Source organism: Hydra viridissima, unplaced genomic scaffold (genome assembly GCF_058129835.1).
Source record: "Hydra viridissima isolate aposymbiotic clone 2 unplaced genomic scaffold, HvirCarnegie_v1 scaffold_7, whole genome shotgun sequence".
Classification (NCBI taxonomy): Eukaryota; Metazoa; Cnidaria; class Hydrozoa; order Anthoathecata; family Hydridae; genus Hydra; species Hydra viridissima.
Genome location: NW_028324306.1, coordinates 2,056,995 through 2,084,505, shown reverse-complemented (window position 1 = coordinate 2,084,505; position 27,511 = coordinate 2,056,995). Strand labels below are relative to the sequence as shown.

At 28.3% G+C, this 27,511-nt stretch overlaps 2 protein-coding genes and 2 non-coding genes across 5 annotated transcripts; 1 reads left to right on the top strand and 3 right to left on the bottom strand.

The window, feature by feature from the left end:
• The first annotated feature begins 310 nt into the window (after positions 1-310).
• On the top strand, positions 311-397 carry Trnastop-uca (transfer RNA opal suppressor (anticodon UCA)). Its single transcript has one exon. It is a non-coding gene; the product is annotated as a tRNA-Sec (tRNA).
• Positions 398-3,464: 3,067 nt separating this feature from the next.
• LOC145184147 (cyclin-F-like) lies at positions 3,465-10,328 on the bottom strand. Its single transcript, XM_080059759.2, has 11 exons — positions 9,681-10,328; positions 9,328-9,581; positions 8,965-9,074; positions 8,806-8,879; positions 7,752-8,493; positions 7,524-7,619; positions 7,093-7,183; positions 6,821-6,891; positions 6,675-6,736; positions 6,289-6,376; positions 3,465-5,112 (listed from the first exon to the last, which is right to left on the bottom strand). Exons 1-11 carry the CDS (start codon positions 9,688-9,690, stop codon positions 4,425-4,427), a joined length of 2,286 nt encoding a protein of 761 aa, XP_079915885.2. The 5' UTR covers positions 9,691-10,328; the 3' UTR covers positions 3,465-4,424.
• Positions 10,329-17,131: 6,803 nt separating this feature from the next.
• LOC145184755 (uncharacterized) lies at positions 17,132-21,920 on the bottom strand. 2 transcript variants are annotated; one of them, XM_080060511.2, is made up of 4 exons: positions 21,801-21,920; positions 21,070-21,590; positions 20,557-20,847; positions 17,132-17,558 (listed from the first exon to the last, which is right to left on the bottom strand). In XM_080060511.2, the coding sequence occupies exons 2-4, from the start codon at positions 21,572-21,574 to the stop codon at positions 17,185-17,187; spliced, it is 1,170 nt and encodes a 389-aa protein (XP_079916637.2). In that variant the 5' UTR covers positions 21,575-21,590; positions 21,801-21,920; the 3' UTR covers positions 17,132-17,184. The 2 variants fall into 2 exon arrangements, with proteins under 2 accessions (XP_079916637.2, XP_089950234.1); XM_090094108.1 differs by having other exon boundaries at positions 21,070-21,576.
• A 2,585-nt stretch (positions 21,921-24,505) lies between these two features.
• On the bottom strand, positions 24,506-24,577 carry Trnah-gug (transfer RNA histidin (anticodon GUG)). Its single transcript has one exon. It is a non-coding gene; the product is annotated as a tRNA-His (tRNA).
• Positions 24,578-27,511: the final 2,934 nt, after the last annotated feature.

Sequence of the window (27,511 nt, the reverse complement as noted above, 5' to 3'; positions counted from 1 at the left end):
TTTTCTTTTTTGCAATCCACGTAAAACTTACATTGTTAAAAGAAATCTTATTTTTTTGGTGACCTGACTGGATGGCCTGAAGTGAAATTACTCTTAACTATTTTATTTACTGTGTGGTCACAGTTTAATTTTTTAATGTATGCTAGTTAGATTATTTTAAATTTAGTGATAAAATTTAATTTATTATATATTCATGATTAAACTTTAGTTATATATTTTTTTTTTCATACTCTTTAAAAAAATGACACCACAAGCAATATGGTTTATTTGTGTTGTGTAAATATATAACGTTCTCAACATGACAACTTGTGCCTTGATGATCTTCGGTGGTCCGGAGTGCGGGCTTCAAACCCGTAGCCGATGAGAGTCGGAGTGGTTCGATTCCACCTTTGAGGCGTTACTAACAATTTTGGTAAGCTTTTAAATAAGTCTACAATTATATTAATTCATTTAACTCACCATTAAATACATCCAGCCGGCAAAAAACGTTAACAAAACATTGCGCATTGGTTGAGAGCACTAAGTTTATATAATTCAAAAACACATCGTTTCGATTAAAATTTTTTTAAAAAAAAAATGTTTATCGTTAGTTTACAGTTTAACTCTTTTCATTGTATGATTTGAAAGTTAGAGCTCGGAAATAATGTTATGAAGAAAGTAAATAATATGGATATAGAGAAAAAGCTAATAAGTTAGATGAGAAAAAAAGAATTCTATGGAGTTAGTTTGTATTATGTAGAAGAATTTATTCTTTAAACGGGTTTTTAGTTTTACTAAGTTTTGTTAAATTCTTGTATCAGAAAATCTTACTTACTAACCTTAAAAACTTACTTACTAACACTCAAGTAAAAGTTCAGAAAGTTGTTTGTTTTCGTTTTGCTTTGAAAGTTCAACAATTTCAAGGCAGGAAGCTAGGTTTGAATTAATTAAACAAGGTCCGAATTATGCAGGAAGCTTGTGACAATTATATAATCTACTCTACAAATTATACACCTTACTTTAATTATATTTTAACTATCATAAGCTTTCTAGCATTATCTCTGTAAAATAATTTTTTTTTTTTTTTCATTTTTTAAATTTTTTATTTTTCAGCTTTTTTATTTTTTAGATTTTTTATAACTGTAAAATATTTATATTATAAATTTACAAACAGATTATAAAATTATAAATGGAAGTTTTTTTACCCATATATTTACATACATGTAAAAAATCTACAAATTTAAGGTAACTAGATTTTTTAACTTATAGTTAAAAAACTTAATTTTTGCAGTTGCTAACAAAAAATTGACTAAAAAGCTAAAAGGTAGTTTTCCAAACTTTTATACATCATCATACTATAATGTTGTTTTTTGAATGTTGCTCTGAGGAGCCCCAGTTGTTGCAAGTAGCCCCTTTGGAGGTGAAAAAAGAGTCTTTTAAAATTAGGTATATTAACAAAATTATTTCAAGACATATCACAAAGTAAGTAAATGCATGCAAAAGACTTGCCCTTAGTGATAGAATTGATGTGCGTTCAGAGTTTGATTCTGATATTGAGACAAAGTTTGTTTTGTATAATACAGAAAATGAGCTTCAATTTGAAAAAAAAAAAAATATCACAAAAAATATCCCTTTACCACTTTTAAATTTTATGATTTGACTCGGGGCTTTGGCATATATTCATAGATTTGTTAGGATGTGTAGATTTAGATTTATTAAGATGGCGAAATCACAAAATTCTTTTTAGCCAAACATTTGGGTGTTTTCAAATTACTTTAAGACTCAAATTATAATAATCACATAAATCATTTATAGTCTGATTGAATTATGGTAATCACATAAATCATCTGCAGTCTGATTGAATTGAAGTTTATTAATCTAGTCTCCTTATTTATCTATAGGATGATTGAATTGGAGTTTACTACATGCTTATTAAATGTAGTTTATCTTATTTTTTTACATGCCATAGAGATAACATTGTGTGATGCTGTAGGAAAAAAACATTTACAAGGAATCAAGTTTTCCTTTTTTGATTGATGTTCCCTATATTAATCTCAACGAGTAATTTTATAAACTTCTTAGTATTTTATAAATTTCTTAGTATTTGCACAATAAACTGTGAAGCGACTTTTCTTCACTTTTAAATCTCCTTCGTATCATTTTAATTTTTCTAGTCTATTACAAATAAATTATCAAATGCACAGTCAACTTCAATCTTTAGTTTTTCTGTTATGCAGGTTTTGTCTTTAATTGCCGACCCTTTTAAAATGATATTAAGCTAAAACTAAGATTTGAGCATTTAAAAGAAAAAAAAATGAAATTAGGAATAGATATATTAACACTTTATAAATACCTGATTTTTTTAGCTAGTTATATTAGTTTATCGTTAGACAAAAAACAAAATTACAAAACATCAATAATAAAAGATGTAATTTCCTTCTCAAATTTTTAAAAATGTCATCAGCTGATAATTTCTGACCAATTTTGTGCTGTATTTCTGACTAGCTTTGTACTGTATTAAAAAACCTTTGTATTAAAAAAAAATTGTTTTATGGAAAAGGTAATCCAAATTTTATTCAAGATTTTTTCTCTAAATACACGAAGTTGAAGTCAGATAACATTTGCTACATTTCTGTATCTATACTTGTATTTATCTCGGTATAAAAATGTATAAATGTATCAGTGTAAAAGTATACAAATATGCATGTATATAAATATGCAAATATTTACATACATAAATATATAAATTCAAAAACATAAATATGTAAATAACTAAATCTGGATGAGGATCCTTCTAATACGACTCTCAAATTAGCAACTTTACGAATGAATTAAAAGCGATGGGAATGATTTTAAAGCAAGAACATTTGTTGCCTCATGAGCTAAACTGAAGATCATCGTATTATAGGTTTATTATGTAGGTTAAATAGTGATTTTTAAATTCAATAGGTGTCGAAAAGTTTTTTTTTTTAAGTTTGGTGGAGTTTTTTTTAATCGAGCTGAAGGGTACACTGCGACAATACTAAACTAAAAAAGTCCATGTGAAACGAGGCGAATCTGTCCTAACGACATTGACATCAACGCCAAAGAAAAACAGTCTAAAAAATCTTTGTTTGTAATTTGACGGGATTAAAGGAGTTTAGTACATTATGAGCTGCTGAAATCTGATGCAATCTTAACTGAGGAATTTTATCAGCAGCAAATAAATCGTATAGAAATATTGGAAAACTGAATGAATGGATGGCATCAAAAGACAAACTTTGTTGCCAGAAGAATAAGAGAAATAGCTTGTGATGGAACATTATTCTGAATAAAAAATATTCTAAACTCAACACTCTTTACAATAACGAGTAGTAAGAAAACAAACCATGAACTGTTTTCACTTTTTTCAAAGTTGATTTTTACCATAATCGCCAGCCGAATAAGATAGACATTTGGGGTTTCAAGACTTTGGATTATAAGTGATGGCGACAAAACAACTTTCAACTTAAAAACAATTTATTTCGACATAAATAATTTAATAACAGCCAAATAAAATTATAATCGTATCAAACTATACAAATAAAACAAACCAATTAACATCTCTTATAATATCAGGAACTAAATTGAAATGAAAGCAAGAAATGTGACACGGGATGAAACTATAGTCTCCTTCTGAAAACTGGAATCTAACACAAAGAACATTAAACATCAAACATTCAACCAAAACGGAGAGGTTAACGAAAATATTTGAAGGAAAAAGTAACTATGAAAAAATAGAGCGTCGCGCATTCAGTTTAAAACACATTTCTTAAAGTATCAATGAAAATCCCTGAAGAACCTCTTAATCAAATGATCAAAACCTAATCTCATTGGTTTGTGACGTTCACCAAAAAAAATTCTTTCAAAGAAAAAAAAGGTTTTAGAGAAAAAATTCCTCATCAGATTTGTAAAAAACATCGGTTCACGAGAAATGATAATTGGTTTTGAAATACCTAATGAGCCTAATAATCCGTTTTTCCTATATTAAAAAAAAGAAACAACAAAACAAACAGTAAAAACGTTCAAAAATGAAATTAAAAAAAAATAAAATCAAAAAAAAGAAAAAAAACTACTTGCTTAAAAAATTTAAATCAAAGCAAACAAGAAAACACTTTAAAAGAAGCAAAGAAAATTTGCCTTAAAAATATAGCTTAAAAAATAGTAGAGGACCATAAATATATGCGTATAGAATAGGTAAAATAATAGAATATATACAACAATATAATACATATGAAGATAGCTCTCTCTATAAAGTATAAAGGTTAAAACTATTTAAAAACCTATTGGAGAAATGTTGTACACATGAATAAAAAAAAAAATGAAGATTAGAACTTCTAAAACCTTTCAAATCCACAGAATAAATTTAGTCTTGTATAAAATAAGTTTTCATTTTACATTTTTTTCATTACAAATAATATAACAAACTAGTTTTTATTAGAGCTACTGGCACGAGTTCGCTTCCCGATGGCATCAACAGTCTCAGCTGTCATTTTTCTTTTAATCAAGCGCTTCCTAGGAGCAGTCTGGGACACTAAACACTTAACATCAGCAGATGGTTTATTTGCAATTTTTTCTGGGAAAAAATATAAGTTCTCTTTGTGTTCACTTTCAAAGTTATAACTGTCTTTATTAAAACTGTTTTCACTGAGCCACTTATTTTCAAAGTGAGTAATTCTACCAGTAGTGTTATTAAATATTGGAGTATAGTTTTCACATCCTGGAATGGATTTGTTGAAAGTTTTGGCATCACCATCCATAGTCTCATCATCAGAATATTCCTCAACAAATGATAAGGACTTTGTGCGACCCACACAAAAACTTTCTTCTTCAAATGAGTCAGAAAGTGCATCACTGTCCTCATCACAATCACCATCATAGTCCACACTCTTGATACTTAAATTTAAAGTCTCATCCATGGATATAATATCAAATTGAAAAGGATCTTGTGAAATGCATGTCAAGTTGCCATCTATAGCTAGAATTCTACTTTTTATTTCAGAGGGTTGAGCAATATTGAACTTGGCAATACAGTCATATTTTTCTGATGAGTATTCATCTCTGATGCTTTTTAAAGGCAGATCACGATCATCTTTTATTGAAGGGCAAAGAATGCTAGATAAAACAATTCAAAGAATACATTTTTGCTGCTAAAAGTCAACTAAAATTTACTTAACAATTTTAATTGATTTTTAGTGTTACTATATATTTTTTTTTATCATTATTGGCAAATAAAACTTATAAGTACCTTAACATAATGTTCTCTAAATTCTGCTGTGTTAAACTGGTGGGACCCCCTGATTTATACATTAAAAATCAGAGATTCATTTATATTTGTGCAAACACTGAAATTTTCACTTTAAAACTCAAAACAGTTGGTTTTTTTCAGTTTCTCAACAGATCTAAGTAGAGAATCTATGTTTTTAAGTTCATGGTGCAGATCCTCTATTTTGAGCATCTGCACCATGAACTTAAAAACTGAAGAGTGAAATTCAAACTGAAGTTATAAAGATGTAACAAAGGTATTTAATGTTGGCAGCAAAAAATTTGGCAATAATCCATTGTTGCATTGTAACTTACAGACAATGTAGAAGAACTAACATTCTAACCATACTGAACATTATATAGTGCTATAAAGGAAAGTATATCCACAAATTTTGAGAACAAGATAAAAATTAAATGATTAAATTTTTTGAAACATCAATTTAAGACAAAAATCTGAACTTTTTACATTGCAGGTTATGCTGAATAAACATCAACATTTCAGAATAAATCAAATTTTCAAAAATTGATATATTTAGACATGGCAAGTTTGTAAGGTCTATTAAAATTCTTTACTTTAAAAGCTTATGTTTTAAAAACAACATTTTATGTTTGTATATAAACTTGCCACAAAAATGTCTTTAAATGCATAAAAAAGCAACTTTACATTTGAAAGGTTTAGTCTACCTAAAATACTCTTTGAAAAGTTGGTTGGTTATTGATTTCTTTTTTTTTTTTTAAAGTAATTTTTATAGTTAAACCATCATATATTTTTGTAATAATTATATTACTATAGCATTTTTGTATAATTTTTTAAAATTATGCAAAAATGTTATGGCATTACAACTGTTACAAAAATATATGATGGTATAACTTTTGGTCACCATGCTAAATACAGTAAATTGAATATTGCTGGCATCTGCATGTAGCTTACAATTTTCACTATCATAAACAATTTTATTGCAAAAATACAAGTTTGTTAACAACAATTGAAAAAACACTAGTAATTAACAATATAAATATTCATACCATTTATAATACAGAAGCGAAGCACAATTTGCAACATCTTTAACTGCAAGACCAGTATATTCTTCAAAGCATTTTAGCCATGCACTTTCTTAAACAAATAAATGCATAGCAATCAAAATAGTTTAGCCGCTTGAATAGGAAAAATTTAAAGCTTCCAATTTATATGTGGAAAATTAAAATCGGAACACAGAAAATATATTAAAAATAGAAAAAATAAATATATTGAAAGAAACTCAACTTATAAACCTATTATACCAACTTTATTTTTCGGATTAGGTCATACTTAATATTATGTATCCTTTTTTTTTTCAATTTGATTTGAATCTGTTGAAATTGTTTTATCAGGACTAATTCATTTATCATTTTTTTTAATTTGAAGAAAGTACCATTATTTAAAATGATTCCTGCAAGAAATATGCATGATGCTGCCAACATAGATGGTTTAAAACTAAAAAAAAAAAAAATTTTTATTTTAAAAAAAAGTCAATAAAGCAAATTAATGTTTTATGAAAAAGATATTAGCTTAATTTACCTTCCAAAACAAGTAAACAGCATAGAAAGATCATGTAAATAATGCGAGAAACTTTTTGTTTGAAGGTTAACCTAAAAAAAATAAATAATAATAAATTAGATTTGATTAAAAAATGTATGTATATATATATATATATATATATATATATATATATATATATATATATATATATATATATATATATATATATATATATATATATATATGCAATTAAACAATTCTCAGACATCAAAAAGTTAAGCTAATAGCCAACCTTCATTTTGTTTACTTACTTCTGAAAATGATTGTAAGAGGTTTAAATAATCCCAAGATGATGGTACCCAAATGTCACCTTTAAAAGTAGCCAGAACTTCACCCATCATTCTATAGTTAAGAAATGAAAATATTATTAGATAGGTATACTGAACAATGCTTGAGAACAACACTGACTATCATTTGACTGGCATGCATATTGTGTCTTTTATTGTCAATTATTAGCCAAACAATGAAGATATTTCATGATCAATTCAGCACCCTCAGGGGGCATTTTGACATTTTACTAATAGCCTCAACCTGTTTACAATGAATGATGGTTTATCCAATCATACAATTCAACATGTTTGTTCATAACACAATGTATCAATAAACAGATAAATTAAAACTGTCTGTTAAGTTTTTTTTAACATAAATCATACTATTTATGCAAACTTATGAATTCACAAACCTTACAACATCTTCATATTGGTAAGTTTGATCAGTTAACCAAGATGACTCTCGAACTGTTAAAATATGTATTTGTGGACGGGGATCATAATGTGATCTTAAAAAAATAGAACGTGAATTTTAAAAAATCAAATTATTCTTAAAATAATCATTAGCTACAAATAAAAGAAAGAAATTACTTGAAATTACTAAGAAAGAAACTACTTGAAATTACTAAGAAAGAAATTACTTGGCTGCAAGAAGTAAACAAGTGATACCAAGAAGTTGTAATTTAGTGCGCTCAATAACACGTGTAGTAAGATAACGATCAACATATTGTATAGCTGCATGAATAACTTGATGGCTCATGTCTTTCATATAAGCAACCTCTGCTAGCCAATCAACCAAAATGCATCGCATCAAGCTGTTAATTTTGGGTTGAAAACTTTCTAGTTTATCAGATCTTATGCAAGAACTTTTTGAAAACAGTCTTTTACAAAAGCTAGTTGCTTCTTCCCCCTCAAGAAAAGTTTTTTGCCTGTTGACAATGTAAAAGTTAGCAAGCATGAAAGCTGCCTCTTGATTTTCACTTTGAACACATTTCTTTAAATCACGAAACCATTGAAGTTTTCTTCCTGAATCTAAATCAGGTACATTTTGGAATAATAGCTCCTCAAAGGCAGCATGTGAACAACCATGTAAAGATGACATCTGAAAATTCTTAGAGGCTTCTTTTGTAAGAACATCTGCTTCTAAACTGAGCACACGGCCAATATTGTAGCATATTGTACCATTTGTTAAGAGTGACTTCATTTCTTGCATATGACTTTGAATAGCTTGCTTTAAGCACACTGACCGATTTGACCAAGGAGGGCGAATCAGCATCCATGTAATAGGTTTTTTAGGTGCAATTTGGCAGTCAAGTTGACAAAAATAATTAGCAGCCAGGGCAGCATTGTGTTTAACTAACTTTTCACTTTTCTCCGATCCACCTGAAACAAAAATGTATTTCTGGTTATATAAAGAATAGTTATAACTTTTTAAATGATTAAAAACCTTTGTGAAATTACCTACTCATATAATTAAAAACTACATATATAGTGAAAAAAAACCTTTACAGTTGATTAATTTATTGATATGCTTTCAGATCTGGTGCAAATAATAAAGCATTTAGTATTTATACCAGACCTAAAAATATATTAATAAACAAAAAAAAAAAAAAAAGCACCATAGTTGAAACTATTAAGATAACTAAAAAGTGCAGTAATAGATTTTACTCATTTATACAATTTAAACTATCGTACTTATCAGATTATAGTGATAAAGATGAGACAAACCAAGCTTCACCAGACATTCTACATTACTGCATGAAGCTCCTCTACAACCAAAAAAATTATCTTGAAAACATTTTAGATTCAATTGTTGTTTTAAATCTACTAAATGATAAACATACTTTTATTTACCTATGAAAAAGTTGTTCCTCTTCAGCTGAAGTAGGCCATAGACCCTGAAAACTTACTTGCGACCAAATCATGTGATTACTATCAATGAGTTCTTTAAACCTTTTGTTGACCTAAAAAGTGTCATTCAACACTGATTTGCAAAAGTTATTTAAAAATGTCACTTTTTAAATGCCTAGTTAATCTGCACATCTCAGTGTTCAATAAAAACCATACTCAGCCTGCTATTTTGACAACTGAAATTTTGAAAGCAAATTTTTATTAACAGATTGGGCAAATGTACCACAAATGCCACTGTTAAAAACAAAATATGCATTAGATATTCATATATATAAATTGACAAAATAATATAAAAAGATAATTTACACGTTTTAGAGCAATCAGATCCTTTACATTAAAATAGGTTAAAATTAATGCTATAATTTCATGAGGAAGCTCTTCAAAAGATTTTTTTGGAACAAATAAACTTCTGACAGTAGATGTGCGTAAAATACTTGGTGTCCTCTTTACGTCTTGCACTTGTAAGAAATGAACTTTCTTTAATAGACAGCTTCGCCTTCTTGTAACCATCCTTGCTTTTGCTTCATAGCGAGAACTTCTTTTGCGTAAACAACTTTGAGCTTAAAAATAATATTTTCTATAAATGATATATTCTTCAAAATTACTTATAACTATTAGAGTATCTGTGTAATATGTAGCACAATAGTTTAAAATCTTACTTTTAGCCATGTTGCAAACTTTTCTTTTGAGAATAACAACTAACCAGAGTATAATACAAACATAAAAATATTAATTTCAATGTAAAAGGTGTAAAATGAAAAAATGTATGAAACGTATAAAATGCCTTGTTGCTTGACAGTGCTCTAGCAGCGAAATAGTGAATACATATATATTCTGTTTCCCCAAAGCAAGGAAAAGGGAACCTCCAGTCAAGAAACATCATCATTCATTGGTAGATTTTTAACGAACATTGTTTTTATTGGTTACTTTCGAACGATCAACGGACGATGCTTTTGTTCTTTTCCGAGCGAAAATACAACGATTTCAATTTTTTTTTTAAATACTTATTATAACTTTCTTACAAACACGTATGTTACTGTAAATAACCAAGTCCTATAAAAAAAACTTAATAAAGCTGAGGTATCTTTTAATGATAGTGTTTTTTTTCTTTTAGTGTCTTTTTCAGATATATAGAGTTGTTTAAGTCACAAATAATTTGCATTTGCTTACTGGGACGAAATACACTTTTGAGCGCTCTTTTTTGTATATTATGTAACCGAAATGCGATGTGGCAGCACACAGTCAGTAACTTAAGGCTTTTTAAAAACTTTCTTTGTTAACGATTGACAGTACTTAAACATCATTTCTTTATAAAAAAACAACCCTTAACCTATATTTTGTACTAAGAAGTGTGATTAAATTTTTATAGTTTCAACTCAATAAAATTATAAATAAAATTTTAACTTTAAATTTTAATAAATTAAATAATGCCCACACCACATTTCCCATCTTGATAACAAACCTTAAAATAAAGAATTAAACTACTTTCTTTATACAGGAAGCGCAATTAAATATTTTTTGATTGTCGCGATCACTCAATAACCAAGTATATATTTTCACCTATTAAATTACATTTAAGTAATAAAAGACTCCGCCAAGCATATAAATTTTAGAGAGGATGAAATAGTGCCGTATTTTTAAAAAAAAAGCATGCCTGAGAATTGAAACCATAATTAATGTCGTCAAAAAAGGGAATATTGTCATAATGTTGAAAAAAAAAAAGAATGTCATACATATAAAAATAAAAACAAGGGCATTATTGAAAAAAATTAATGGTGCCGTATTTCAAAAAGATGAAACTTAAAAAATGAATAGGCCGGTATCTTAGCTAAATTTTTTTAAATTATTTTTATTATTTTTTTCGTTTGAAAGAATATTCATTTTTTTAAAATCGTAAAAATCTTTTTTTTTTTTTCTTTTTCTTTCTTTTACCGCAAAATTGATTAATTACGGCACTTACAACTATGGTATTTTTCTTTTTTTTCTTTTCATTTATGGCATTGTTATATTTTAATGATTAAAACAAACATTTTTAGCGTTCTCAGACGTCGCTTAACGGAGGAGAGCGACATGCAAATATTATTTTATATTATTTAATGGCGGTTTCTACTGCGCTTTCAACGTAAATACGCGATGTGAAGCCTCTGCGGCAAAGGTGGGCTTGTCTTTTTGACACGAGTCACATTCAGATACTAGAGCTACATTAAGTATTTCTCCAAGAAAATTTTTATTTGATCTTTTTTAAAGAATTTTTTCTTAAAAAATTTTGAAATAAATATGTGGTGCTAACTGGTGTCAAAAGTGTTGTATAAATTTATAATAAGAAGTTTAGATTTTTATATCAATCATCAAATTTTAAATAAAATAACTTCTCCGAAACTTTATGTGTACAAGTTTTATGCCTAGGGTTAAAATAAAAAAAGAATTAAAGAAAAAAAAAAAAAAATAGAAAAAAACTTTTTAAAAGCAAAAACTAATCTTTAAATGCTTTAAAAGCTTATTTAAAATTTCAAATTATCCAAAGTATTTTACAAAATACATTTCATTCAAACTAAATAAAAATTTGAACCCCTTTTATTCACACTAGAAAGCCAATAATAGAATTGTTTAATGAACCATATGCGGATAGTAAACTTGTTCAGAAAGCAAAATCATCAATGGCAACAAAATATAAAAATCCAAGTTTAAAATGAAATGTTTTTGTTTCTAGAAAAAATGTTTGCTATATATAATTCTACTTTAATGTTGTTGAATTGAATTTCAGCACTTGTTTATAACTATGAAATACTAAGCCAAAATATAAATAAAAAAACCAAAAAATAAAACATCTTTTTACAAATTACAGTAAAAACAAAATGGAATCGCTTAAAACTATTGATTTACACTATTCATCGCTGATTTTAGAACGATTGGAAAATTAAAATATTTTGCTGCTAAATGCTCTTAATAAATCACACAATGAACTTCTTAGTTCACCAATAAAATTAAAGTTCTTGACAACCATTGCTGATGCACCATCTGCTGCAACACTAACAAGCTTGTTGATAGGTGCATAGGTTTTAACTAAAACTGTTTTAAGGGGTTCTTTTATATCAACTCTACGGGTTGTGTATTTTAGTTCAAACAACTCTAGTAACTCTTCTTTTGCAATTACATCTGATGTTACATATTAAACAAATGCTGCCGTTTGAGATTTATCTTGATTACCTGTTGATTCACCCAGAGCTGAACTGTTTAACAGTTTTTTGAACCGTTTAACAGTTGCTGATCAAATTTTAATATCGAATATTCTTCTTACAGTTGTCGAGAAATTCTTTATCACTAAATAATATTTTCTTGACAACAGTTTAACTTTTTTTAAATAATATTTTCTTGACAGCAATTTAACTCTTTTTTATTTATGTGTTTTGAAGTGAATTATTGTAAGTATTTGCTTTATCCATTTTGAAACAATAATTTTTGCAATAAAATAAAGATAATATTAAGCTATTAGTATAATGACAATATACAGCAATCCTTGCTCTAAGGTATTTTTAATTTGATGGCACAATTACCCTATATCCTTATATAAAAAAGAAAAAGATCGTAGAGTAATTTTTATATTACTTTATAATAGTTTATTAAAATCTTAAACCAGAACACAGTATTTATGTTTGAAACCATATTTCTACCCAAAAGTGTTGAAAAATAAACGGGAAAAAAAAAACAAAATCGTCCAAGTGAAAAGATATCGTTGAATTTGACTTAACACAGCAGTAAAAGAAAATGATAGGTTGACTAATTACATCGTATACAAGATTACAAGTGTATTGTTGGGCAGGAATGCATTTACTTAGCATATCCTATTTTATACCGTAGTTAATGAGGAGGAAAAACAAGCACCATTAGGTTTACATTAGTTGATGCATTTTACTGACATGAGTATCAATAAATAATAAATGTTCGGAACATGTCTTTTTAGCGTCCGCCAATAATCTGCAATCATCGTGCACTTCATTGTTGCTTGTACCTGAAATTTGTTGGTGGAAGCACTCTCCATGTTCTTCATTAATGAACCCAAAATTGTCTCCGCTGCATGTTTGTTTATTTCATATTACTTGCATAAACTGCTGCCAGAGAAGGAGAATTGTTACCTTTCTGCAAAAGTTAAGTCTATTGACTAGATTTGAAGAATCGAAGAACAGTCTTCATTTGTAGATTTATGCTGTTACACGCATAACAGCTATGTCTTGAAACTTTACCTGAAGAAAGAAACACTTTAGTGTTGGTATAAAGAAGATTTATAACCCAGCAAGCACACAACGTTGAAACAATGTTGAAATAACTTTTATCGACGTTGATCAACGTTATTTCAACGTTGTTTCAAAGTTGTGTGCTTGCTGGGAAGCTTTTAGTCTCGATTCCAAAAGCTCTAATTGTTTCTTTAACAATTGCAAATCTCGAACAAATTTGTTCAACAATCCCTGAGTTTTTAGATGAGTTTACGATGATCGAAATGATCAGAGGGTTCGTCGGTAAAATCGGGATCCTCTTGCTCAAGAAAACTTTAGAAACGCAACGAAACTGACAAATATATTGTGTTTCTAGTTTTATTTGTAAACTACTTTATTACTCAAGTTTAGTAATATATATAAAGTAATACATTTATGAAAGAAACAAGATAAGATGGCGGAATAATAATATTCTCTAGTTGTGTCAATTGGTAATACCGACGAGGATTACCTTAGAAGAAATTCTTTAATACCATTTCCGATAATGTAGAATAGAAGAATCTCATATAATGCAGTGTTCGTATTTTTTTCAGCCGAATCACATTTTTAAATTAACAAAAACATGTTTCAAAGTAATATTACAAATTCTTTTACTTGAACGATGAACTTTTACCAAGCACAGCAATGAAGCAGTGTAAATTAATTGTATCAAACTGTTTTTTTCTATTTTTGTTTCGTCCCATGTTTTTCTAATGATTTAGCTATTCTATCATTACAGGGGGTATATTTAAAAAAGTAGTTAAAAAAAGATAAGTGCTACACCAAGAAAAAAAAATTTAATATTAATTTTACTTGAATATTCTGATAAAAAAAAAAAATCGCCAAAAGGAAAAATGTGGTCGAGAAAAAAAAGATCACTAAGAAAGCTAATCAATATCAAATACAGGAGAGTATCAAAACAAACAAAAAAAAAAAGACCAACTGATGTATGTGCTCAAGTACGGTGCGGGGGAGGTTTTCAGTTCCTGGAAGACCTGCTTAAAAACCTTTTAAGAAATAATTACTAACAGATGTCACAAGGAAGAAGCTTCTTTTGTGGGCAAAAGTACACAAAAACTGGACAATAGTAAACTTCAGAAAGGTAAAATACAATGCATAGTTCTTAGTTATAAAACTATCACCAACTAGGTATACTTGGGACACCAGGGGGTAACTTGAAACGAAACCGTTAATTTAGTTTTACAAAGCCTTGGCATTAAAATTGGCAGGTTTATTATCATTTAATTTGATAATTTAATTCAATTAATTAACAAATGCAGTAAATGTGGTTTGTAGTATTACACAGCATATGAAAATTTAAGCTATTACTTTAATGACCATAACACTAATTAAAGTAAAAAAAGAGTTGACAAGAAAATTGATAATTGTTAACTTAGTTATTTATTACTTGTAGGTAATTCTTTCAAATGAATTACATTTTGAAGTGCATGGTCAAAGTCTGTCATTCTGTTGGTGAGCCGATATGACCCGGACATATTCAATAACGTCAAGCATCCCGAAAAGAACTTGTTTTGAGGGATGTTTTACTGCTACTGGACCAGGTTGGACTCTACACAGTAAATTACATGATGAAATTTGACATTTACATAGTGATTCTACAAGGAGTAAAACATTTCAGAAAGATTTGGCGACATCCCATACATTCCCAATAGTCAAGAAATTCACTAAGGACAACAACATTACCACACTTACGTGACCGAGCAACTCCTCAGATATCAATCTTATTGAAAATCTAATTCTATTTTCAAAGAACACTTTATAATATCCTGACATGATTTATACCGGAAAGCATTAGCTCCGACTATATTCTTAAAAAGTATTGAAATATTTTAATGAGTCTGCAAGAGCCTTGGACAGGTTATGTTGTCAGCGTGATTGAAATAACTTAATATTGAAATTACCGCTCATAAATTTGTGTTTTTACGACTTTGAAATTATTCGACTGTCGCCTAAATCGATTAATGTATTTTTCAAAGTCGACCAAAATCGACTAATACATTTTTAAAATCGACTGAGTCCACTAAAAGTCGATTTAGTCGAAATATTTTAATAAAAAATTTTATTATAATCATATACTTAAATGTTGCTTGACAACTCATTTTTTAGATGCTTTGAAGAACATTTTCTTTGTTCAATTTTAATTCATCAAATCTATTTATTGTCTGTTTTGTATATAATCTATTTATGAATTAAAATCGAATAAACAATCAAAATAAGACGGAAATTACTATTACCAAGTAAAGAAAAAAAAACACAGATGGGCATTTTATATCATTTTTCAAAACAATTAAAACAAAAAATTAAAAGAAAATTTAATAAAAAATGGTGCGTAGATAGGTGTGTGTGTAGGGGGTTGAGTGGGGTGGCTAAACTTTTTTTGGGGTGGCAGATTCATTAAGCTTTTTTGCATCCTCAACTGAGTACATTACTTAACATTTTGACTTAAAAAGCATCAACTGGTGACTGTAATGAGTAAAAGGAAACATTAATGAAGTGGTGCTACATACAGTATCCTAAAAGTTAAGTTTATGTGATCAAGAAAATTAGATTAAATGTTCAGATATTTTGGTTGAATTAAAAAAACTGCTACGAATGATATTCTTACGTATGGCTCAATGTTTATAAATAATTTATCTTTACAAGATAAACTACTTGTTAAGATATCTCTCTACTAATTGGTCAGCATCATGACTATAAAGGATTGATAAAACTAAATCAAGTAAAAAAATTGAAATAAAGATAGGATGATTACCCAACTAAATCGACTTTTAGTCGATTAGTAGGAGACCCATAGTCGATTAAATCGACTATTCGATTTTTTTAAGTTGACCAATTTCAACTTTCGACTAGTCGACTTTTAGTCGATTTAGTCCGAGTCGATAACAACAAAAAAATCATAAACACATGTTTGATAGGCGCGATTATTTACGCAGGCGCTTTTTAGTAAACTTAAAATGTTTTTTCAAAAATGCAATAAATAATTTCATTATAAACATGGAAATTTTTGATTTTGATTTCAATTTAAGTAGAGGCATCGCATTGACTTATGGTGTAAAAATGAGAAGAATGAGAAAAACGAGGTTTACACTTATAACTAAGTTGCGCTCACTCCAAACTCACAAACGAGGGATTAAGTAAAATATCACCAAAAAAAAAAAAACGCAAAAAACTTATAAGTTCTTTTGCGTTGGCATTCACTAAAAGAGAGGAGCGGGGAGGGGGGGGGGGGGCAAATCTTTGAAAATATTAAAAAAAAAAAAACGATGATAATTACTAAATTTTAAAACCATTTTTCAATTTATATTCTTTTATGTTTGGAAAAACATTTTTTAACTTTCAATATTAAAACACAATCACATAAAATGTCAACACACTTGTCTATTATATGATGACGGTTAAAACAGGCTGATATTCTATTATTTTGCTTCTCATCTTTTAAAATAAAAATAATTATATTGCCAGCGCAATAATGATTTTGATTTTAAAAGATGAGAAACTATATATTAGAAATTCAGCCCGTTTTGGGTTGTTAACAAACCAAGTTTATTGATAGCAGCTGTGTTGCTGTGAATAAAAAATAGATAGGGAACAATAATATAAAAAAAAAACAGTTGTTACAAAGTTAATGCTTTCGTGAGCTCTTCTCTTGAGCTCAAGCGAGCATTAGTAGCTTGACTCAAACCTATTCGAGCTTCGATCCTCTGATCTCTAATTAAAATAGTTTATTCCAAATTTTTCATTCGAACTTTTTCAAACTAAATATATTTATATAATATAAATAATATATAGTATATGTTTCACATATACCCTTATGTATACACATAATATACACACAAAAATCAAAAATATATTTTTCAAGCAAAAATGTGAACTTTAGCAATAACATAACACATTAATCTGTATCCGATTCAGTAGATGAACTAGATGTTTCAGAAATAGCTTGAGACACACCTATTCTTAATACAATTGGGTCATCAGAACCTATGTGTCTATTATTATCTGAAAACCTAATTCTGCGCTCCTCATAACTATCATGACGTGATCTAGTTCTAGAGTAATTTGAATCAAGAGGTTGCTGAAAATGCTGACCAGAACGAATTTGAGGGGAACGAGAACGACGAGTGACTTGACGAGTTCTTCTATTAGCATGACGTGATGGGCTTGCACTATGCTCGAGATTGCTCAAATAGCCCCTTAAGTGGCTAGAATTTTGAATCATTTGATTGTATATATTTGACATCACAGCAGGAGAAGTTGGTGGAGTAACTGTAAACAAATTTTAAAATCAATTAAAGAATAAGAATAATTCAAAATACAATAATGAAAGTTTCTACAATGAAAAATTATTTATAATAATAAAATTATATACAGAATACGACAGATAAGTTTAACATCATTTAATTTGAATTTTTAATAAGAAAAACTTTTTGTTTAGAGCATTTAAATGAGATAAATTAATAATAATAACTTAATATAAGAACTTAAGATGATACAATTACTGTCAATTATTTTCTTGTTTAATTCTTTTCAATTGTTTTACTGGTTGTGTATGATGAAAAGCTTACTTGTTTGTATTAAAATTGTATTACATATACTATACTACAATACATATTAAATTACAACATAATTTGTACTGGTATTGAATGCGCTGCTTAGTATAAAATTTTCATATTCTGATCAAATATGTCATATTATGAAAATTTTCCAAATATGACTATATGTCATATTTGGACTATATGTCATATTTTCCAAATATGACTATATGTCATATTTGGAAAAATGGATAGTAAAAAGATGGCCACACTACTGAAAAGCATTTTTCTTAATTTTCCAGTAATATTAACTCTATTTTCAAAATGCAGGAGATAACTCTTTGTTTTTAAGCAGCAACTCTAGTTGCTGCTTAAAAACAAAGAGTTATCTCCTGCATTTTGTTCAATAAAAATCTTAGAAAGACTTTTTTTTTTTTTTTTAAATAGATGTTGAAAAACTATCCAATTGATTTTGAAGGATTAATTTTTTACGTGAAATTTTTTATCAAGATCATTTTATTGTACCTTAAAACTATTTTTTTTTTTTAATTAAAAAAAAATCTTTAGCAAATGATTAAAAAATAATTCAAAATGATATCAAAATGTATCTACAGTACTGGTCATAAGTTTAGAGCCACCTGTTTTTTTCATCATTTTGCGGCATAAGTATGGTGAGGTTAACATTATAAGCATAATAATGCATATAGTAATTTGACAAGGTACGATTTGGTTTAATACACAATTATTCATGAATATCAATAGATATTCATGAATATCTATTGATATTCATGAATAATTGTGTATTAAACCAAATATAAATATTGATTTTCATGAGTTCTTTAACATTATAGCCAATTTTTGAACATATTTTGGTAACTTTATGATGTATTGGTATTAATGTTTCGGTTAATTCAGTTGTTATTTATGCTACTTTTTGGAATGTGTACACTATTTAGATAATCTATTTAATGTTATTTTCGTTTTTATTTTAGAGTTTAAGTGAAAATATTTTCTGAAATGGGCAAAGCTAAAAGCCTTGATTCAACTGTTCAGGCCCTAACAAATCGTCGCCTTTCTTCCAAAATTTTATCTCGACAGTGGCATGATGTTGGTGGACCTTTAATATCTCCAAAATCTGTTTGTCGTCGTTTGAATAAACAAGGTTTGAATGGTCGTGTTGCTATTAAAAAGCCTTTTATCTCCAAAATTAATTAGCAGAAGCGTCTCAAATTTGCACACAAATTTTTGCATTTTAGTGTTACTGATTGGCAAACAGTGTTGTGGTCTGATGAGTCCAAATTTAATTTAGCTGGTAATGATTCTCGACGTATTTTTGTTTGGTGTCGTCAAAATGAATCATATAAACCGGAATGTTTGCAGGGAACTGTAAAGCATGGTGGTGGTAGCATCATGGTGTGGGGTTGTATGTCATCTTTTGGGCCGGGCCAGTTGCATCAGGTGGAAGGAATCATGAATGGTGCCATGTATAGAGATATTTTGCAAAAGCATTTGCTACCTTCAGCAACAGCATTATTTCCTGCAACTTTTCCATGGATCATTCAGCAAGACAATGATCCTAAGCACACGTCCAAAGTGGCTGAAGATTTTCTAGCTGCTAATGGTTTTCAAGTCTTGCACTGGCCACCCCAGTCACCGGATTTGAACCCCATAGAAAATTTGTGGGATGAAATTGATCGCCGCTGTGCAGGCAAATGTGCTAGTAATAAACATGAACTTTGGGACTTTATTTCTGCCGCTTGGACTAGTATTACTGCTGTTGATTGCAAGAAGCTTGTTGACACTATGCTAGCCCGGTTGGCTGAAGTAATTAAAAATAAAGGTGGATCTCTCATTATTAATATTTTAATACTCATTTTGGTACTAAAATGTTATAACAATATATTTTGCATGTTTCAGTAATATATTATTTTTCTGCATTGGGATTATGACTTTATAATCTGCAAAAAACTAAAAAAAATGGGGTGGCTCTAAACTTATGACCAGTACTGTATATTAACAAACAACTAGTTAAGTAAATACTGTTTTAATGATATAATAATAATAATAATAATAATAATAATAATGATAATAATGATAATAATAATAATAATAATAATAATAATAATAATAATAATAATAATAATAATAATAATAATAATAATAATAATAATAATAATAATAATAATAATAATGATAATAATAATGATGATAATAATAATGATGATAATAATAATAATAATAATAATAATAATAATAATAATAATAATAATAATAATAATAATAATAATAATAATGATGATGATGATGATGATGATGATGATGATGATGATGATGATGATGATGATGATGATGATGATGATGATGATGATGATGATGATGATGATGATGATAACAATTATAAAAAGAATATTAATTGATAATTAATAAAAATTAAGATCAAAATAGCATAAAAGTAAAAATAGTAACAACAATTATTATAAACTGTTAATATTAGATAAAAATGGATAAGTGAGGTGGTGAGAATCAGAATGGTGAAAGTTAAATGGTGTAAGTCATTAGTAACTAATGACTTACACAAAGCTCAAATTTATCAGAATGATGCATTGTAATCATAAATATTGACTAATTTTTTTTTTTTTTTTGGCTTACACCATTCTGATTCTCACCAACTCAAATATGAATTGAGGGGACATTTAAAAGGATTTAAAAATTGAATTGATAAAAAGAATTACTTTCATGAGGACCATCAGAGTCAACAGACTCAACTACATCTGAAAGATCACTATTTTCTATGGAATAACTTGTTAGATTGGTAATATTTGAGTTTCGATGATCATTCACTGTATATGATGGATGCCGCACCTCGTATGGACGTGGTGATGGAATAGAGAATGGAGCAGCCATACAAATTCCATCTGATAATGTCAGGCATGATGTTTGAGTGCATTGATTACTTTTTGAAGTAAGAATATTCACTTGCTCCTCTAATTTAGATATACGACTGAGTAACTCATTTGTCACATCTAAAAGCAGCAACGAAAAATATCTCAAAATGCATAAGCAACAAAAAACAACAAGATTTTACATAAAAAATTGTAAATCAAATAAATAAAGATTCAAGAATTTCTAAACTTTTTAATGCTAATCTTTATTTACAATTTAAAAAGTATTTATTTATACAACTTATAAGTATTAATTTAACAGCTCAGTTTGCTATACAGAACAGTAAATATAGAATACCAAACCTTGGAAATGGGAGTATAATGAACGAATGCAGTTATGGGTTGCTCTTTCTCCAACAGTGAAAAACATTTCACATCCTTGCTCACATAAAACCATTCGCTTTGCACAAACCTCTGAATGTGATTTATGGTCTTTACGCAAAACTTTTGTATTACAACCCAAATTTAAACATGCTACTAAACCATATTGACAAATCATTGTATGAGCTGCAAGTTGTTCTAAAGGAATAATATCTGGACAACCCAGCTCCTTAAACTCACAGAATATTCTTTGCTTACTAATAATGTTCTTCAATGCAGGAAGTGCTGATATTAAATCTTTCTTATGAACAGTTGCACGACACTGCGGACAAGATTTTTGATTAGACAGCCAAGTTCTTATGCATTTTGAGCAGAATACATGACGACAAGGGGATTCCACAGGTTCTTCCAAAACACACGTACAAATACAACAAACTAATTCTAAATGAACCTCACCTTCTGGAAATCTATCAATATCCCAACCCATATCTATTATTAGAAACCTAAAATTTATTACATATCTGTATGGCTCAAAGACAATAAATTTTTGTAATTATTTATTTTAACGTAATTTCATTTATATCACATAGCTTTGTACACTTAGATAATTAACATACAACTTTAGTTACGGATGTTTATTGATATTGACCGAAATAGCTTTATTTCGTCATTTTAGACTAAAAATTTATATATATACATTTTAACTTATTTACTTATTCTTTGGTTTTCTTTGTCTTTTAAGTTTTCGTTTTCGGACTTTTATAAGATTTTATTTCCATTTGGCCGTTTTGGATGAATTTAATATTGTTTTCGTCGTCTATTTTTGAGAAATGAAAAGATTATTGTTTTGGGGTTTGATATGTTCTCAATATCATATTTGGGGAAAACCCCGGTTTGAAGTTAGCTGAATTTATAAAAAATAAAAAAATAAAGATAAAAGCAAATAAAACATAAAATAAAAAAGCAAAATCATTTGCACATTTTTTGGCATTTGAATACATTTTTCAATTAAAAAAAGAAAAAAAAATTTCTAGTTGATAAAATGAAATGAGGGTACATTAGTGTCCATGGACCAGCTGTTCATTGGAGCTTAATGAAAGGTTTAAATTTTACAATGTAGAGACAATTTAAACAATTTCAAAGTTGAAATCTTCATGTAGTATTCAGAACATCATGCAGTATTCAGAACATTTAAAGCTGATGCAGAATTAACATGTAGAAAATTAAGTAAAACCCTAAAAATACTTTTTAGAGTTTTAAATGACTACACTTTTTTTTATAAAAAGGGGCGCCAAACCTTGATCTCGCATATACAAAAAAAAAATCCTTAAACCGGCCCTGGTATTATCATTATGGTATTACAATTATTGGTATTATAATTATAATTATTATAATTAATTGTTAATTATTGGTTAAGAAATACTTATAACATTTATCTTTTATTAATAGTCGATATATAAAAACTATAATCAAGTAAATTAAAAAAGGTTACAAATAAAAAAAAGAATGCGTAGCATTCTGTATCATAAAGAAAAGTTGCTATATTTTTATTTACAGTATTATGAAAAGGACAAGAGATTTATGAGCAGGGACATTCGACGGCTGTGTACACTTATCAGTCTAGACCTATTTTGAGGGTTTACCCGGAATGAATTATTAAACTCGTTTTGCCTCTAGAATATCATAGATTTTGTATCGAATAACTTGAACTTTTTTTTTCTAAGCTCGATTTCCATGAGGTTATGTACTTGTACAGTACAAAACCTCATGGAAATCGAGCTTAGAAAAAAAATCGAGTCCGTTATTTCGAATGCTACTTATTTCGACATTCACGATTCCGAACAAAGTTTTAAATCCCAAGAGTTTACCTTCAGAAATTTATGCAACATATTTCGAACCTCGTTATTTCGAACATTTTGCCACTTCGAAAGTTTTTCCGGTCCCGTGACATAAATATCATTTTTTGAGTCGAAGTGAAGAATGAATTGAAAGTTGAAAGGAGTAAAATTATCAAATAAAGTTAAAAATTTGATAAAATACAGATATTTACAATCTTTTATAAAACTTTAAAAAGCTTAAAGGAATTTGAATGTTTTGTAGAATTTCGAATATCTAAATTAGGCATTCGAAATTCAGTGAGGCGTTTAAATGTGATTTTTTAAATATGAAATTTTGCGCGTGTACATGCATTTGCGCGTTCTATAAATCGCGTACATTCTATAAAGCATTTATATTCTTAAATAAGAGCAAGATGTTGATAGCGGGACAAAAACACAAACGCACTCGCAAAACTCTGCAAGAAAAAGCTATAAAATACTGAAAAGAGATTGTCAAACAAAGAAAGTGCTGCAAAGTATGTGTACCAAAAAATACCATATCAACATGGATCAAAAATAAATATAAAGTCTTATCACTTAAAGAAAGACAAAATGTGAAGCATCTAAAGCTTCGTGGTGTTCCTCATGAGTCGTTAGATCATGTTTTTTTTAAATGGTTTTTAAATATTCAAAATTTAAAATCTTTCTTTATCTGGTGCCATAATCCATGAGAAGGCAAGCGTATATGCTAAAAGAGCTTATCTTAGATAATTTTAAGGCTTCGTATGATTGGTTATATAATCGAATGAACGAAAAAAACAACACTTTCAAAACAATTTCTGATAATTATATCAAACAATATGCATTATAATAAAATAAACATAATATATTACAATAAAACAATTTCTAATAATAATAAATCATAAAGAGTTTCAACTTGTTGTGTAAAAATTCTTCTTTTCTTTAAAGATCTGCTAGTTTCGGCGCTTCTTTCGTAAATTTTATGAAACTCAAGCTTGTTGGAGTTGGTAATGTGATTCCGTGAAGTTCGTGAACTTTGGCTGGTTCGGAAGGGCTTAAGTAATGCGATAGTATTTGGATTTACGTAACTTCTCTTTTTCTACAATTTTTGTATTTTTTTATTTACAATTATTGTCACTTGAATTGGAATGACATTAGAACCATCTGAGGGCAAAAGCATGAATTTTAAAAATAACAGATTTTTTTACAATCCTTGGAAACCTCTATTTCCCCCAAAACTCCATTATTTCTTTGTACCTTGCTTTTCAAAAAATTTTCATTGCCAACTCAAAATTTAATATTTTACTATATTCATAGGCATTCGGAATAATTTAGAAAAATCAGTCAAAATATTTGATGTTAGCCCACGTTGCTGAACTTTTATAGCATTTACACTTAGCTAAAATTTTCTCCAAGAAAAAATTTGTATTCATATTATGTAAAAGATGAACATGTAAACATTTACTCCACTTACCAGGGTTCTAAATTTTTACTCCACTTCTAAAAATTTAGAACCCTGGTAAGTGGAGCAAATACTTTTTTAACATATCGTAAACAAAAATTTAGCAAAAGTTAATTTTTGCCGTGACCAGGATTCGAACCTGGGTTATTGCGGCCACAACGCAATGTACTAACCACTATACGATCACGGCTTGAATTAGCTTGAAATAAAAATTAAAATTAATTTAAAATTTAAAAAGTTTGACTACCATTTGAAAATTAGATTTTATTGTTGCCTTTTTTTTTGAGCCTCTTGTAGTTAAAAAATAAATTTTTTTTTGAGCCTCATGTGATTAGAAGTTAAATTTGGTGTTCCCTAAACTGTTGTGTACAACTTAGACCACAAGAAGGTGCAAGTCCACTTTCCCATCATCCTGCTAGACCTGCAAAATAATTTTAAATAATTTTTCAGCTTATCGTTTAAATCCTTAACATCCTGTGAGAAGTTTTCATTTGATGCCTATGGTGCTTTATTTGGATTTCCTAAAGTTATATAAATCCAGTGAACCTTTTTGGGCTGGGATTTTCCTGAATAAGGTTCGGCTGTCAATTAGGAAAGGGGTATTGGAGTCTTTGAACATATCTCCGGACCGTGTTGCCTAGTTGAATGTCTGGCCTCATTTATCTTCTGAAATTAAAAAATTAACTTTTTTAAGAATTTTTAATGTAAATAAAATTATATTTTAAACTTGCTTGTTTTAATTCGAGATAAAAGATTTTTTTTTCCAAAAATCAAATCTTAAAACTTTTAAACTTTATCTTAGATGATGATTTCTTTTTAATGACCTGTAAAAGAAATACTACTACTAATAATAAATAATAATGATTAATAATAACACTAGTAATAATAAGGATGATAATAGTAATGATAATAATAATAACAAAATTAAATCTACCGTAGATTTCCCTAATTCCGAACAGCTTTAGTTCACTTATTGTAACATCTTTTATTTTTGTGATTTTTAAAAGGAAAACTGATTAATAAATTAGAAGACTAGGGTAATGAGAATATGAAGAAATATTTTCAAAATATATATTGATACTATTAAATTTTTTAATTGCAAGCAAAACACGTTTTAAAACCCTGAAAAACCAACAATACAAAACCGACTTAAAAAAAAAAAAAAAAAGACAATTCAAATTGCGTACTGTTCGATGTAGAATTTGATGGTGATTATTTATCTGAAAAAAAAAAGTCAAAAATTAGCAACACTTCGTAAGATATCTCAAAAACTACTTTTCTGCATAATTAAAACGTTTCCCGAATTCCGAACAGATTTTGAAATGCACTTTTGTTTTGTAAAAGTTTGCGTTTTTACGTGCAAGTAATTAACCGCAATCTTTAACAATAGTATTTTAACGACGTTAACTTAGAAACTAATAAACGCTTTTAATCTTTTTATTGAAATTCTAAACGTCTTGTTTATCTTAACGTTTGTTAATAAAAAAACGTCAAAGTTTAAAGAAAATAAAGATCGCGAAAGAAAAATTATTACAATTATTACTATACAAAATTACAATGAACAATGTTTCAGTCTTTGAGTTACTGCCATTTCAAAATTCAACTGCGTAAAGGATAAAACTGAATTGCTATATGATAAAAAAGCACTACAAGCTTCCTATTTGATTAATGAGGAAGCTTTGATTAATCGCAAAGGCTGCAACCAACCTAATACTAATAACTGAGATTTCTTCTGGTTAACTGACAGAAACAGGCAGTGACTGTTAAGGTTTTTTTTTAACTGATTTCAAAAAAATAATGGAAGACAGGATCTAATAAATAGATAATGAACACTTCAATTCAGCTTAGGTTCCAGTTTATTTAATTAAAAAAATTAATATGAAGTTCAAAAAGCAAGCGGAGTTATTCAACATTAATTACGATTTTGTTCGGAATTAGGGAAATCTACGGTATTTATCCAAAACATTAAGTAATCTTTAGGAACCTCGAGTCAAAAGATAAGAATGAAAAGACAAGAAACCAAACATAGTTTTTTTAATAAGTAATCAGTATCAAGTTAAAATATTTACCATCATCGTAAAATCTGATAAGAGTTTTGTAGTACTTTTGAAATAGTCTAACTTGTCGTATAACTTTGAACAGTCAAATCTCGGTGTAGAGAGTCGTGTGATATTTGTAATCGTAAAAGATTTGTTGAATTGTTTCTTAATATAAAGAAATCTCTTTTCCAATCAGTGCGAGAACCATCAGTACATCACTAATTTATATTCAATTTAACACCAACCTTTTTTTTTTAACACTCTGATAATGTTAAATAATATGTTTATAGTTTAATTTTTTAAAAAAAAGAAATTTAAAAATTATAACGTGCATATTTCATATTAAAAAAAGTCCTCTTGCAAGTTTCTTAAAAACTATTTTTTTTTTTTTTTATATTTTCATCCAATAAATTTGTTAAAAGTGATAGTGAAAATTAATTATTGTTAAGGAGCATGTTGAAAGTGATATTTATTATTTAATTATTGTGAGTGGGTGTTGTTAAATGTGGTATTTGTAACCCAATTATTGTTATTATTGTTAATGGTTAATTTATTGGTGCGTGCTCTCCACAGACCTCTTTTTTATTATATATTCTGTTGGTGGAGCAGCTTAGACACTCTTGCATTTGTACTAGTTTAAATACATAGTCTCTCCAAACGATCAGTTTTCAATCCTCGAGATTTTACATGGCGCCCGATGAAAAACTAAGAAGAGTTACCGAATTAAAAAATTAAAGAAAGAAGTTCATCGAGAGTTAAGTAAAGTTTGAGTTGTTGAACATTGAAGTAAGTAGAGTTTGTTATTTGTGATTTTGTTTGGGAAGATTTGATAGAATCAGAATTTAATTGTTGAAGGTGTTGATTGTGACGAAAGTTCGATTTTATTCTGAGTCATTGTGCATATTTATTTAAAAATGGCAGCCGCATTAAAAAGGGAAGTAGCGAGAAGGAGAGCGTTACGAGTAAGCTTTGGAAATTTGTTGAGCGAAATAAGAGAGGAATTAGAGAATGAGGAGTTTAACTATGCCAAATTAATAGGTTTAAAAAATTATCTAATCGAGAGTTACGAGAGATTAAACAATATT

Coding starts and splice junctions, on each gene's coding strand:
- LOC145184147 (XM_080059759.2), bottom strand. Junction 7,184..7,523: donor CAATATGAAGATGTTGTAAG/GTTTGTGAATTC, acceptor TCTTAACTATAG/AATGATGGGTGAAGTTCTGG. Junction 6,737..6,820: donor CTGTTTACTTGTTTTGGAAG/GTAAATTAAGCT, acceptor TTTTTTTTTTAG/TTTTAAACCATCTATGTTGG.
- LOC145184755 (XM_080060511.2), bottom strand. CDS start 21,574: ATGGGTTGGGATATTGATAGATTTCCAGAAGGTGAGGTTCATTTAGAA. Junction 20,848..21,069: donor ATTATACTCCCATTTCCAAG/GTTTGGTATTCT, acceptor TGCTGCTTTTAG/ATGTGACAAATGAGTTACTC. Junction 17,559..20,556: donor CTCTGATGGTCCTCATGAAA/GTAATTCTTTTT, acceptor ATTTGTTTACAG/TTACTCCACCAACTTCTCCT.